At 50.6% G+C, this 15,457-nt stretch overlaps 1 protein-coding gene across 2 annotated transcripts in view; it reads right to left on the reverse strand.

The window, feature by feature from the left end:
- Calb2 (calbindin 2) overlaps positions 1 to 6,476 on the reverse strand; it is a 27,067-nt gene extending 20,591 nt beyond the window's left edge. Inside the window, exon 1 of one of the 2 annotated variants that reach the window (XM_013012825.1) lies at positions 6,370 to 6,476. In XM_013012825.1, the coding sequence (XP_012868279.1) occupies positions 6,370 to 6,463 (94 nt within the window). In that variant the 5' untranslated portion in view covers positions 6,464 to 6,476. The remainder of the gene's footprint in view (positions 1 to 6,369) is intronic. The other variant, XM_013012826.1, reaches the window with a different exon arrangement.
- Positions 6,477 to 15,457: the final 8,981 nt, after the last annotated feature.

The raw sequence follows: 15,457 nt of genomic DNA on the forward strand, positions 1-15,457 counted from the left end.
ACACACACACACACACACACACACACACACACACACACACACACCCTTCCCTCCCAGTGGCTCCTGGTGTGTGTTGTGGTGAGATGGTAAGCCCCAGATCCACAGTCCCCGGATGAATGTTTGGACCTTTGAATTTCAATCTGTTCCTGGGCTGTGCTGTTCCTTCTGGAACAGGGCTCTGGAGTTGGGCAGGGCCCCCTGAACCCATGGACAGCTGGTAACCTAACTCTGGGCTGATTCCCAGGCATGAAGAGGCCAGAAGGACGGGGCAGATTGGATGAGAGGGGGGATCACAGAGAGCCAAAGAGGAGGAGACAAGGCCTGAGCAGAGCTGGAGGCCCCAGATGGGGCCGGCTGAGCCCAGGAGGGCATCTGATGCAATCGGCCAGGAGGGAAGCCAGCCGGGCCAGGCAGGCTGGAGAGGCCCCGTTCTTGAAGAGCCTCCTGCCTGCTCTATTAATTCTGGCTCTCTGGGCTTTGGGAAAGATTTCCCTGAAGGGGTCTCCTTGAGGCCCCGAAGCTTCCCTAGGGCCTCAGCTTGTAAAGTCCCGCACGTCTGAAGAAAAGAATAAACATGATGAACAGGGCCGGGCACTGAGCTCTAGGGAAGTGTTTCTTGGGATGATAGTTAGGACCACTGCATTTGCTCTTCCTGACAAACGTCATCTTATGTGGAAGGAAACAAACGCTCAAGGTTGTACAGAAAAGTCCGTTTCTGATGGTAGCAGACATACCTGTTTACTGGGAGATGCATTTCATTTGTGAGAATCATGCTCCCCCTGGGTCCCCCAGCTCCTTGCCTGCCTCCCTGGGAGAACCCCAGCTCTTCATGGCCCCCCTCCTTGCCTTCTTCTGCTGGTGCAATCACAGTCTGAGAGCCGAGGCGATGGGCACTCAGAGGGCGCCCAGGGCAGAGCTGGCACATTGAGTGTGAACGCTCCACACCAGAGACAGAGTGCTTGTTAGTGTCACAGCTGAGGGGTGCTGTGGAGCCGGGGGCATGTATTCCCAAGGGCTTCCCCAGGTGGGCAGGTGGCTCTTTCAAATAGCCTTCAACCCTTCCCCCTCTCCCCCCCCTCCCCTGAGATGTCTACGGACTCCTCAGAGATTTGCTAACAGGTTTAGATGAAAATCATCTATAGACAGTTGTCACCTTGGTCCCTTATACCACCCCTCGCCCTCCCATCCCTGAATGGAATGAGCCTAGACCCAGTAGTGTTGTTGTTGTTGTTGTTTTAAATATATAAGCCCAGTGGCTAGCTTAACACAATGTTAATAGCGCACACTGGCTTATGTCTGTGATGCATCATTGTGCAGCAGTTCGTGTGTTTTACTTTCCCACGAGTCTTCATTAAGCTCTCTCTAATGCCGGCTACCTAAGCCTGTCCCCACCTCTGCGGAGCTTCGATTGCTCTCCATTGCCTCCTCCTCCCCCCCAGCCCCACCCTCTACCCCCAGGGACAGAAAGTTAGCAGTGGTTAGTACTCAGGGAGGGAGTGAGGTCCCTGGGCACCCAGTGCTGGCCAGGAATGGGTTTGGAGACTCCTATGAGAACCATTGGGTTTAGGAGGAGAAGAAGAGACTGGACAGAGCCCTTCCCGGCCCTATGTGGTCCTTCTTGTTATCTTTCCATATCCTCAGCTGCAGGAGAACTGAAGTCCACCCAGGTATAAGAAACAAGGACCAGTTTCTGTGAGGGATGGGGAGGTCTCAAAACCACACCAGAGCCATTTTGGAGCTGGACAAATCTCCCACAAAAGACTATACCTAGAGTTAGGGGGCTATACCTAGAAATAAGGGTATATTCTTTTTTTGGTGATGGTGGGGGGTACAGGGAAGATCTCCATAAACATTTTCTTTTTACATCTTGATTGTTCTGTTGTCTGCATGATAATACATGCTCCTGTAAAATTTGCAAGCACTACAGTAAATCCATTTAGAAAGTAAAAGAAAACATCCTTTTATTTTTACCTTCCACATCAGCTGCAGTGGAAGCTCTACCTTCTTCTTAGCCATTGTATAATAGTCCGCCGCAGAGAACACACCCTCTCCCAAATTCAATGTTTAGTATTTCACCTACATCTCCACAAAACTTTCTGTACATGGGTGAGAGTTTAGCCAGGTAGAGCAGAAGCTCAGGAGGAGTGAGAGTCATCATTTAGTCCAATGGACATCTGCTTGCCTCTAGAAGATTCCTTTTTTTTTTTTTTTTTTGGGTCCGGTCGTGGGGCCTGAACTCTGGCCTGGGCGCTGTCCCTCAGCTCTTCAGCTCAAGGCTAGCGCTCTACCACTTGAGCCACAGCGCCACTTCCGGCTTTTTTTTTTGTTTGCTTATGTGGTGCTGAGGAATCGAACCCAGGGCCTTGAGCATGCAAGGCAAGTGCTCTACCACTGAGCCACCTTCCCAGCCCTAGAAGATTCCTTTTCTCCCTATATTCTTATTGCTCCCAAAGGGTTGCCCAAACTAAAATGTTTCTCTTCTGAGCCACAGCGTGGCTTCTCACAAGCCACCAGTGGCTCGGGATGTCTGTTGTACTGCGTAGGGAGAGGGCAGTGAACTCTGACCTGTGCGCCTCTCCCGCACCTGGATTTTGCAGAGTTAGAAAGTTCCTGACAAGCCAAGTGCCAATGGCTCACGTTTGTAATCCTAGCTACACAGGAGGCTGAGATCTGTGAATCATGGTTCAAAGCCAGCCTGGGCAGGAAAGCCCAGGAGATTCTTATCTCTAATGAGCTACCAAAAAAGCCCAAAGTGGAGGTGTGGCTCACAATGGTAAAGTACCAGCCTTGAGAGAGAAAGAAAAAAACAAATGTAAGGGGCAGCACCCATGCCTTGAGTTCAAGCCTGGGTAACTGGCACACATAAACAAGTTCCTGACAAAAAGATAACCAGGAAACAGTTGAGCAATGGCTGGAGACATTGTCATTCAGAGGAGGGAGGTGATGTGTGGAGGAGTCCCAACCACCATCCATCCATAGGATAGCTCAGCTGCTACATTCCTGACCCATGGTGTAGCCTTTGAGTGACAACTCCAAAACCCTCCCAGTTCCTGCCCAGAGTGGCCAATGGGGAAGAGTTGGGAGACCTGGTCCCTGAGCCCCTCCTGCTTCACTGTGTGATCTTCTGAAAAGAAGATGGCCTCTCTGAGTCCTAATTCTTCACTCTCCAACCCCTGCTCTTCCTTTTCTCCCTCACAAGGCAAGTGTGACTCTTGACAACAACCTCTGGGCAAAGGCACTAAGATGGCGTCTCCTCTTCCTTGGTAATGAGCTGAGTAAGGACCTCACCTCTTGCTGCGGTCCAGCCTTTTCCCTCTGGTCTCCTTGTCTTTGTTTACTAAGAGAATACAGGAGGGCAGGGTGGCAGCTCCCTCCTGCTGGTGGCCTGGTTAATACTGGGTTCTGTAGCTCACTCCAGGGACCTGGTGAGCTGTGGAGGAGACTCCCCCCAGCGGTCTTTAAGGCGGTGAGCAAGGCGCTTTGGAGTTGGGAAGAAAGCCTGAGCTGCTAACAGGAGCCAGAGCTGGTGAGAGAGAGGTCCAGATGGAGCCAGGCCAGCTGACTTAGGTGGCGAGGCATTGGGCTCAAGGGCACCCCTGAGATGTTTAGGAGGGGAGGGCTGGGAGGGGGGAAATGAAGGTCCCCCCCTCCATCTCACATGCACTCCAGACTCTTTAACAGTGTAGTTTGGCTGAGTATCCATTTTCTAGATCATTTTTCTTTCATCTCTCACTTTTTTATTTTTGGTATGTGCAGGTCTTGGGGCTTGAACTCGGGGCCTGGGTGTTGCCCCTGAGCTTTATTTGCTCATGGCTAGCATTCTACCACAGCTCCACTTTCAGCTTTTTGGTAGTTTATTGGAGATAAAGAGTCTAGTGGACTTTTCTGCCCAGGCTTGGCTTCAAACTGCAATTCTCAGATCTTGGTCTCCTGAGTAGCTAGGATTACAGGCGTGAGCCACTGGCACTTGGCTCTTCTCTGACATTTTAGTTCCCTTTGCCTTCCTTCTCCTTAGATCCAGGGTGGGACTCTTTTGAGGCTATGTCCCAAGAGGTCAATTAAGCCAGAAGTGAGTTGAGGTCCCCTTTTACCTAGGAGCAGGAGTGAGTGGTCCTTCAAATCCCATGGTAGCTTAGCTATGCTCCAGCCAAGCTCAGGATCCCTTGTGGGCATAAAAGAAACTACTGGTGTCTCATGCCTGTAATCCTAGGTACTCAGGAGGCTATGAGATCTGAGGATCATGGTTCAAAGCCAGCCCAGGCAGGAAAGGCCATGAGACTCTTATCTCCATTTACCACCAAAATGTGGAAAATGGAGCTGCGACCCAAGTGGTAGAGTGCTAGTCTTGAGCAAAAATATGCTCAGGGATAGTGTCCAGGCCCTGAGTTCAAGCCCCAGGGCCTGTACACACCCAGGAAAAGGAACTCTCTGTCAGCTGTAAGGCTGGGTTGGGAGCTGTTCTATAGGCAGAGGGGAGGGAGACTTGTATGTGTCAACCTAAAATAAATAAATCAATGAAATCCCTTCTTGTGACCTCAGCAGGTGCCTAGAAATTTGAGTGCAGGCTTAGCACTGGTCAGTCCCACCACTAACTCGCTTTGTGTCTTTCTCCTCATCGGTTCAGGGGGGACTCTACCTCCCAGCCTCTCAGATGGTGTGACTATTTTGAAAAGTGTGCATGATTATCCAGAGAGTTATTGCTTGTCCCTTGTGAGTCTAGGAGGGGTGGGGGGAAAGTTGAATTGGAGTTGTGTGTTTATAGCTGACTCATCTAGCAGGAGGCCAGCGCTTTAACCTTGGCCGCTTGGTAACTTTCCTTGAATCATGCAAGTCTCTGGTGCAGATAAACTGGCAGGCGCATCCTTAGGGAACGCCATCCTCATAGAGCCCTTTCTGCCAAGGGACTTGGGCAACATGAGCTGAGGCTTGGAAATACAATCCATTCTTACCCCCATTGTTTGGTCTGAACCACCTACCCACCTCCTTGATAGACTGTAACTCATAGACACACCATGATCCTACCCCTGGATGTCTAGAGACCCATCTCTGCCCCTCCAGTTTTCTCAGCTATCCCCAAAGAAACACAACTTCACCCATGACCATCCCTAGACATTAACCCTTGTCTCTCCACAGCACTCGGGGCAGAGGATGTCTGTCTAGCCCTCTCCACACCCCCTAAGATGGGACTGGGAAGAGGGAAGAGCAGATCTTGAACCAGCTGTCACCTGAGCATTTCTGTTTGCCATCCTTCAGGCTTTTCACCCCAGGATAAACACCCTGAGCCATCACCCTGTCAAGAGACAGGAGGTGTCCACTTTAATCAGGACCTTGGAGGGGGAAATCAGATCACTTATTATTATTATTTTTGGGGTGGGAGAGAATGTAATGGAAAAAGTCTACAGCAATTCAGCAACCTTTCTGAGAAAAGGGATGAAGGGAGTTTCTTTGTGCCTGAATCAGACTGCCACCGATTCCCCGGGTTTCTCAGCTCTGGAAGCTACTTCCAAAGGCTTTTCAGTCTAGCCTTGATTTTTTTTTTGGCGGCTGTCCATGTCCAGACCACCCAAAGCAAAGACATAGACCCATGTAGCTTCCCCCTTCTCCCATCCAGGAAAGGAGCTCTCCCGCCCCCAAAGCACTCAGGATCATCACTATGAAGGAACAGGTTGGGAACTGGCACCCCAGGGCTCCCTCCACACCCACTGCTCCTGTGGTCGCCCGTGGGGTTGGCAAGTAGATGAGCCCCGGGAGTGTTAGGACTCCCAAATGCCAGTCTTCATTCCTGCTCCTGGCCAACCGAGGTGGAGAGGCCAAGGGTTTTCCTTCGAGATCTCCTGCTTGCCCCAGCTTCCAGAATAGGCTAGGAGTTATGGTGGCACCCCAGAATGGGGGAACAAGAGGGCAGACACGAGTGGGCTTCTAACACCTGTGGCTGCAGCAGCCACCTTGCATGCGTCAACCTAAGGTACCTTTCTCTTCAAGTAATTCTTGAAGAGAAAGGTGTGTGTGTTGGGGGGGGGGAGGAGGAGGAGGAGCAAGGGGAGCCACGAGGGGTCTTTTTCCTGCCAGGCCCCCTCCTGGCAAAGTCCACCCGGCCCAGAATGAGGACGCAAAGGCGGGTGGGCTATGGCACCCTATACCGGGGAAGAAAAGTTACTGAGTTGTCATCAAAGCAGCCGGATGTCTCCCCAAACTCAGAACCCCAAGCCGAGCAGGCTCTGCGTCCCGAAATACCCGCTCCTGGTGGGCAAAGGGACCCCATCCCACACTGCCCCCCCGTACCCCCCTGCCTCTCCGCCCCAGGTCTCCTAGGGACCTCATGGGGTGGGGTGAGGGGGGAGGACCCAGAAGTTGGGAAGCTTTACTGACCGTCTGCATCAAAGTGCTTCCAGATTTCCAGGAACTGAGACGCCGTCAGCTCGGCCAGGTGCAGGTAAGGGGGCTGCTGCTGCGGGCCAGCCATGGCGAGCCGCTGGGAGACCGGAGGCAGCGGGCGCTGTCACCCAGGCTCAGCTCTGGCGCTCGCGCTGGGGCCGCGCGCGCCACGCTGCCTTTATATGCGGTGGCGAGCTGCGCTGCGCCCGGCCGCCGGCAGGGGGCGCGCGGGCCCCGGGAATCGCGCAGGGGCGGGGCGCGGCGGGGGCGGGAGGCCCGGCGGGCCAGGGCTGGCCAAGGGTTCTTGGGGTGCTCAGGTTGCGCTGAGACGCCCCCCCACCTCGCACCGCTTCCTCCACCGTGGTCAGGGACTACTTGGAAAGAGGGAGAAGCTGTCAGTCCCCCTCCTCTGGGTCCACCTTGAGTCTAGCCGCTTCCATTGCCAGCTGTAGCAATACAAGCGGTAACACCACCAGTACAATAGTCACGTAGGACAAACACTCGGCTCCCAGACTTGGGGTTCACTCGGTGTCGCTCATACCGCCAGGAAGAGCCAGGGGCGACTTTTCGATGAACATCTTGAGACTTGAAAATGATCAACGCGTTTGGCAGTGGCGCTGTGGCTCAAGTGGTAGAGCGCTAGCCTTGAGCTGAAGAGCTGAGGGACAGCACCCAGGCCCAGGGTTCGAGCCCCACAACCGACCCCCACCCCCTTAAAAAAGCCTTAAAAAGCGTCTGTCCAGCAAATACAAATGGGCAAAGCTGGGATTTGAACCACCAACACTTTTCAGGCCATCTTGGTCCCTTAAAGGGGATCCAGACTTGCACAGAAGCCAAGGGATGGCTGTGATCAGCAAATTCCAGAGAGGATTCAGAAGGAAGAGGAAGAGGAGAAGGGGTGTCCCCTTGTTCCTGAGTGGTGGTATACTGTCATGCGGAGCACCTTCTTCTACCCTCTGATGACTTTGACTGACTGGACATGCTCCAGGAGCCTCTGGACAGCTTTCCAGGTGTCATGGCAGAACTAAACCCTGCAGTAGCCAGAGTTAGCCACATCCACCTAGGGACCTGGGGAGCTTTTGCCTCTACCAGCCGATGGAAAACATCCACCTGTGAACTAGGATGCCCGGAGCTGGTCCCAGACAAACCAAAGCTGTTAATGACCGCACATCCTGAGGACAGCAGATAAGACACGCCAGGCTGTGGGGTGTATGTTCCTTCCCACTTGCCTGAATGGTCTGCCTCTCTGGTCTGTGCTGGTCTTTGGACACCTCCGCCCTCGAGTCACAGCTGCAGCCCTCCTTTCTCCCATCTCCTCTCCCCACCATGGAGGGACATGAATCGGTGGCTCATTAACACGTGCTAATGAGCTTTAGCTGAGCTGCCTTCCAAGGGAGAGCGAAAGGGAAGGAGGTAAGTGAGAATCAAAAGCAGGTCGCTAGAGGAGAGGGGGAATCCAGCGGGATATGGAAAAGGAAAGCTAACCCATAGAGAGCCTTGAAGAGACTAATGCAGAGTCCAGCCTCCAAAGCCACTCAGGTTTTGCCCCAGGGTAAAGGAGTTTGGAGAGAAGTCAGATCAAGCTAGTTTTCGAGGTGTCCATGAGCTCTGGCCTCACTTGCTACCAGTGCTGAGAAATGACCAGGCCTCCCTTGCTTGCCTCTAGGGAGGCAGGAGTTTTAAGACTAGGCTATCTAGAGTCAGATTGCTCCAGTCTGAATCACAAAGTAATCTGTGTGGCCTCTGGTGGATTGTCTAACCTGTCCTTGTCTTAAGAGTTATCTTCTGCAAAATGGGGTTGTGGGTGTTTAACTTTTAAGAGTTGTTCTGAGGAGCAAATCAGTTTATGCTCTCACTTGTCATTTGTGGGGCCAGTGATCTCTAGTGAGTTTGGCAAAAAAAAAATTCTTTGGTCAGTATGTTGACTTGTGATAATAAACATGAGAAAACCAACCTTAGGAGGGCTAGAGGCTTGGCTCAAGTGGTAAAGTGCTTGCCTAGCAAGTGACAGGCCCTGAGTTCAGTCCTCAGTATCTTAGGGAGAGTTTTCAGGCTGTGGTTACGTGGCTCTGTTGTTTTCAGAGTGTGATAAGAAGTGCAGGGTAAAGCAAAGCTGTTTAGAGCTGCTCACCTCCTGCTGCCTGGAGAGCAGAGAGGTTTGGGGATGGGGTGGGGCCAAGACTATCCATAGATGAATCCACTGTGAGATCAGGGCTTCCAGGACTCAATCACTTCCCAGAAGCCCCACTTCTGAGTATGGAAGCTTTGGGGACCAAGCCTTCAACACATGCCATTGGGGGAACATTCTAGATCCAAACTATCACTAGGGGAAGGATGCTAAATGTGACAGTTTGGATCTGGGGGAGCTAGTGCAAAGTGAGGTTCAGGGGATAGATTGAGACATATACTGTCTCCAGAACACAGGTTCCCGGACTTCTGTGTTACACAGCTCCTCAGGGCCTGGGCTCGACCCTGCCAGTCCTGACACCAGCCATCACGTTTTCCCTGATTCAGCTCCTGACCCTTCTCATGTTCATATCTGTGGTGGGAAAACTCACTCAGCGCTCTGTGAAGTCCAAAGGCCTTTAAAGGTCTGCTTTCTTCCACCCCGAGCTGCCGAGGACCAGGGAAAGATGTGACAGCAGGATGTCCATGGTGACCTTCAAACCGCACTAGAACAGCCCTAGGTCGTTCCCGTTGATCCCCAGGTTGAGTCCTGCAGAAGCAGCCATGTTTAGGAGTAACAAGTACCCAGATCAGACAGCTGAGGTTTTAAGACCACTTAACTGGTTGCCACGGGGCCTTGAACAAACTATTTAATCTCTTTGAATTGTTGTAACAACAGAGGCAGTAATACTAGTGTTACAAAGTTAGTGGAAGGACCCAAAGTAATTGTAGTCAAGAGGTTAGCTCGCAAGAATATCGGGTGCTTCATGAAAAGATAGGAACTGTAATTAACACCGCTTGGTGGGAAAAGCTTTATTGATGTTCTGAAGGTGGCACTTTCAGCTCCATCTCTGGCACAGAGAATGGAAGGGCAAGTCTGGTTCAGGGAGGGCTTTCTTTCCAGCCTCTCTATGAAGCCAGCAAACCCCTCCAGGTGCTAGGGAGTCTGCACGAAGGTGCTGTGATCTCAGCACCAATGGGTCAGGCAGGATGTGGAAATCCAGGATTGTTTCTGGTTTAGAGCTTTCTAGAAGAAAGATGGACTGACCACCATCTTCTGCAGCCCTTAGAGATGCTGTGGCTCCCAGGAAAGGGGAGTACAGAGGAGGAGGAGTGGAGGGGAAAGCAGTCAATGAGGCAGAGCCTTCTGACCCCCTCCTGCAATCTAAGCCCTTTTTTTCTGTTGCTGCAACAAAATACCTAGACCAGGTAATCTGTAAGAAATAGAGGTTCTGGGAGTTGAGTTCAGGAACATGTCAATCCTATCTGGTGGTGGAGGGGGGGATTCGTGTGGCCTCCACATGGCTGAATAGCAATGCAGAGCAAGGTCGCTCTCTCAGGAGCCATCCTGTTCTTCTGAAGACACTGATTCCACCATGGAGGTCCCACTCTCAAGACCTCATCTTAATTCCCAAAGATTGCCACCTTCACAATTTCTCTCTCACTCTGCCACTTGAGCTACAGCTCCACTTCTGGCTTATTGGTGGTTAATGGGAGATAAAGAGTCCCACGGATTTTCCTATCCTGGCTGGCTTTAAGTCTCGATCCTCAGATCTCAGCCTCTTGAATAGTTTAAGATTACAAGTCATTGGTGCCCAGCTGAGCTGGGATTCTACTAAGTATTGTCTGTCCATCCTAGGACCACCCCCCCAAACTCCTCCCCAAGAAGGGTGATTGACTTGACAATTGTGAAATGTGGAGATTAAACTAGAGATTGGATGACAACTTTGCAGCCAGTCTCTGCTGGGCTATGGTAATGGTCAGAACCCCCTTTCCCACCCCGCCCCCCGCACCTGGTGTTATTTTGAACATCACAGAAAACTCGGGAAGCTCAACCTGGAACCTTCTTTTTGCTGCAAATGTTTCTCTCAAAGATTGCCTCTTTGGTCTTTATCTTGGTCAGGCCTGACTCCTGGGGTGCCAGAGAGTTGTTCTTGCTTCCCAGAAAGGAGGATAAAAGAGATACAGGAGCCTAGCCGTTTCCATGGAAACGGCTGGAGGTAGTGGGGAGAAGAGGGTCCAGAGGAACCTAGAGGTGGGAGCAGGAATCTTTTGAGCGACTCAGTGTAAAGCTTGAGATATGTGGACCGTACTTTCCTGTGAGCAGAGGATCTGAAGCACATCAGGAAGTGGAATAGCAGTGTGTGTGTGTGGGGGGGAGGGTTGGGTGACTCCCCCCATCTCCCAAGAGGTGGGCACAGGAGATCTCAAGCTCTAGAATACTCACAGGCCTCCTTGAGCTCTTGGATCTGCTGAGTATTCCCACTTCTGCCGTAGGTTGGCTGTGTGACTGTGGACAAAGTGTCTACAGTCTCTGAGCTTTGCTTTCCTCATTAATGAAGTGGAAATAAGCTACACAACTACTTCAGAGGCTTTTGTGGGGGTATCAAGAGAGATGATGGATGCAAAGGGGGATCTAACGAGCAGCTGTTCTTCCAAGTGGGAATAACATGAAGGCAAGGGAAGCAGACTCTGATCTAAATAGTGCAGCTTACCCCCACCATGAGAGGACATACTGCAAAAGGTGAAGGGGTCACTGGGCTCTTCTCTCTATTTCTACACAGTCCAGCATGGAGTTGTGAGGTCTGGAACTGTCACAGCCATCTTGATGCCAGGAGGGAGAGGATGGTAGGGTAGCTAGAGATAGGAGAGAAGGGCCAGAGTAGACACTGAAGATGATATTTGCAAAAGGCAGAGCAGAAAGCCTCAAGGCCTGGTATCAGCAGTGACAGTTAGACATCTGGATCACACTGAGCCTGCAGAACATGGGGATTATTTAGTTGTTGATATCATTATTTGTTGTTGTTATTATTATTATTATGAGTCATCATACCTGTTAGGTTTTGAGTTTATTTATGGTATTTTTCTTTTATCTGCAACCAAAAAGGCCTTACTGATGCATAAAGAGAATGGTCATCGCTAGTTGTTCCCACAGAAACTAGACTTGTATGCTCTGGACAGACTTCAGCAGCTGAAGCATCTCTTTCCTCTTTCCCTTGGAGTATCTCAGACCCCTTAGAGCCACTGAACTCCACGTTCTTCTCTGCTGACCAGCACACACATCCTCACAGCCTTAATTGTCCTCCGGACCATGCCATTCATTTCCCTCAAAAGCAGATTCCAAATTCCCAAGAGAAGAATCTGATTGGCTTGGCTCATCTTTTTCATGTCACATGACTCACACCCTGGCTTTCAGCCTAGCTATGCCTGGATGTCAAGGGTCAGGCTCCCATCCATTGCATGATCTACTGTGGTTCTGTAGAGAGGAGCCTGTTTCCCTTAGAGGCCGCTGTGGCCTTGGTGACATTAATGACACTTTTAGTCGTATATGCTTGGCAGCTGCAGCTTCAATGGACAACAGAATGTGTTTGCAGTATACTTGGATCCAAAGATAGAAGAGGGAACTGGAAATAAGGGTTTGCAAACTTCTTTCATAAAGGGCCAGGTGACAAAAATGATTTTGGCTTTATGGGCCATAGGGTCACAAAAGCAGTTTCAGACAAGTAAGCCAAGGAATGTGTCTATGTTTCAATTAAACTATATTTTTCTTTTCTTTCCTCTCTTTCTTTTCTTTTCTTTTTCTCCATGCAGGGGGCTGCATTTGGCCTGTGGGACATAGTTGACTGAGCTCATCTAGTACAGCAATTTTATTTTCCCTCTGACCTCTCAAAGCCTTGATCTCTTCTTTCATGATATAGCAACACTAGTAGAACCTATGTAGAATTTTGCTCATAAGCTCATGAAGCAATGTCTGCAGGTGGCTTAGCATTGTGATTGGTACAGAGTGAGAGAGTTGGCCTTGTCCTCTTCATTCTGTGGTCGGATCGCAGAGTAGCTGAATTCTACATCTACCAAATCCTTCTGTCTTCTCTGAGCTGGACTGCAGGCTGACAAGCTCTCTGGACGATGAGAAGGTAGGATGGGTAGAAAAAGCGAAGGCCTAGATGAAGATTTTGGATTTTGCAGCCTCCAGAATGGTGACAAATAGAATTCTGTTGTTTAACTCACTTAAAAGGAAATAGAGAAGCAAATGAATCTAAATCTGCCAGGCTGAGTATGTGGCTAGCTTGGCTCAGCTAGAGATCTGGCAAGGAGCCCTGGGCCTGATGTGCAAACAAATTTGCTCTACTTCCTGCCAGAACAGAACTTCCTGGTGGCCAGGAATTTGGATTCTTATGCCCAGCACGGGAAAAGTGTCCCGTGTCCCTAGAGAGGCAATGTTCCACTCCAGGATCCTCCCGACTGTAGTAGAAATGTGGGAATGTGCCATTAACAGATAAGGCTGGATCTTATTCATTCTGTCCCCAAATATCTGGTTTGTGCCAGGCAATGTACTCAACTCTGGGGACTCAATGGTCTGAAAAATAAAATGGTCTCTCTCTTCAGGAATTTGAGGTTCAATGGGGGAGAGAGACATTGACCCAAACAGACAATTGCTATAGAAGTGAAAAGAGTGTGTAAGAGGAACCTTCCTGTGGCTGGCATTTATGGGGCACCTGGAGGGTGAATTAACCAGGAGGAAGGTGGAGCGCATTCAAGGATCTGAACACATGCACAGCACCACCATGGAAGTGAGGGTGTAGGAAAGACAGAGGGACTAGAGGGCAGTGGGGGTGGAAGGCATGTGGGAAATTGGAATCTATCAAAGGATCCCTTCCCTTTCCCCTTCCTCTTCCCCTTCTTTCCTCCCCCTTCCTTTCCTCCTCTTCTCTTCTCTTCATCCCTTCCCTTCCCTTCCCTTCCCCTCCCCTTCCCTTCCCTTCTTCCCTCCTCTCTCAATCTTTCTTCATTTTGTGCTAGTACTGGGGCTTGAACTCAGGGCCTCATACTCGGTTTTTTTACTTAAGGCTCTACCACTTGAGCCACAGCTTCACTTCTAGCTTACTGGTTAATCTTAACTTCTTAATCTTAACCAGATTAAGAAGTCTCTCAGATTTGTGTGCTTGTGCTGTTTTCAAACCTTGATCCTCAGATCTCAATCCCCTGAGTAGCTAGGATTACAGGCCTGAGCCGTTGCACGTGGAAACAGAGGGTTTTCTGTTGGGAACAAACAGGACCAGAGGATTTAGTTCCCCAGCCTTTTCTATTAGCTAGGCGCTGTCTGCATCTTAGGAGTTGACTCCACAGAATTCTAAGTGGGCCCAGGGGGGGTGGCAGCTGTCCAGGAGGGTCAGCCACACCTTCGTTTTGGAAAGTGTCCCTAAGTTGTCAGGAGCTATATAGGTAACACATAGGACTTGATGTCGGTGTGAAAGGTAAGAGAGAAGGCAATGCCTTCATCAGTGTGGGCTCCTGAGGTGGAAGATGCTGGCAAAGGACTCCATTAGGGAGGGACAGTCCTGTTGGACCTGTTAAGTTTGAAATCCCTTTGTCAATGCTGGGTTTGAACTCAGGGTCTTGCACTTGCTCAGTAGGTGCTCTACTGCTAAGCCATGCCTCTAGCTTGAGTTCACTTTGAATCAAATCTCCTAAGGACTAAATGTATCCTTTCAAAATTGCCTACATTGGAACCTGGTCCCTCATGTGAGGCATTTGGAGTTGGGGCCTTTGGTGGTAATTATGTCAGGAGGGTGGCACTTCCATGCAGGGCATTAATGTCCTTATGAGGTGGAGATACACGATCTCTTTCTACTCTATGCCACACAAAGAAACAAGAATGCCATCTTCCAGACATAGAACCTACTAGCACCTTTACCTTGGATTTTCCCAGCTTCCATAATGGGGGGAAATAGAGTGCCATTGTTTCACCCTCTCCACCCAAATAGAACAATGATATAGCTGTATGGACTAGGACATGATCATAGGGAAGGTTTGGACCAAGCAGGTAGCTTTATAAATCTAGAACGTGGAGGAGGACTCTGGGTAGGAGATGTGAGTTTGGGAACCCTTGGGTGTTGAAACTCTGGCCGTGTATGGCTGCACTGGTCCAGGCCTCCTGCAGTTGGGTTGCTCTTGGCCTTGGATCTCTCTGGTGCCTTCCCGTCTCCCACACTCTTCAATGCCCAGTAGCTACCAGGAGAGCAGTGATTGCTCCAGAATTGTGAGTATCATGGTCTGGCTCTTTAATCCATGCCCCTAGCCTCATCCAAGGAGGAAAGAGATGGACAAGTTTGAAGTATTTCCCCAGCACTAGAGGAAGACCAGACCCAGGACAAAGGATCCAAGAAATGCTGTACCCTGCTCTGTCCAGTCCTTGTTTCTCTCCAGGAAGGAACTTGTCCATTTTTCTCATTTCTTTTCTCCACACTCAGTAGTTAGTGGCCCATCCATGCTCATTAAATAATTGTCAGCAAAATGAATGAATGAAGGGCAGAAGACAAGAAGGGAATTAATGTAAGGGAGCCTAAAGCCAGGGAAGCTGAAGAAACGACCCCTTGTATGGACCTGGCCTGCTCAGCTCCTGGCAGCCCAGCACGAGGCACGGAGCCCATTCTACTCAGGCTGCCTCGGGAAGGCAGCTGCTTGCTCTGCTGGGGACCACCGCGCCAGCTGGTGAGGAGGAGCGGCCTGGCTCTGTCCCTGCCCTCATTCATTATCCCTGGGTGTAGTTCAGGGGCTGCTGGCCTGCACTGCCTTCCTGAGCGCGTCACTGGGGATCCCCTCACAGGCAGGCAGCAGGAAGCGGGGTCAGAGTGAGCAGATCCAGTCCGGAAGAGGCCAAACTGGGAGCTTCCTGGAGTCTTCAGATCTAGCTGATGGTCAGATACAAGAGCCAGAAATCCAGGCCCAGCTTGGTCCAACTCAGTATAAAAAAAAATGACATAGAGCTGGGTGCCAGTGGCTGTAATCCTGGCTAAGGCTGAGATCTGAGGATCCAGGTTCAAAGCCAGCCCAGGCAGGAAAGTCCGTAAGACTCTTATCTCCAATAAACCACCCTGAAACCGGAAGTGGCGCTGTGGCTCAAGTGGTAGAGCAC

Source organism: Dipodomys ordii, unplaced genomic scaffold (assembly GCF_000151885.1).
Source record: "Dipodomys ordii isolate 6190 unplaced genomic scaffold, Dord_2.0 Scaffold18, whole genome shotgun sequence".
In the NCBI taxonomy this organism is placed as follows: Eukaryota; Metazoa; Chordata; class Mammalia; order Rodentia; family Heteromyidae; genus Dipodomys; species Dipodomys ordii.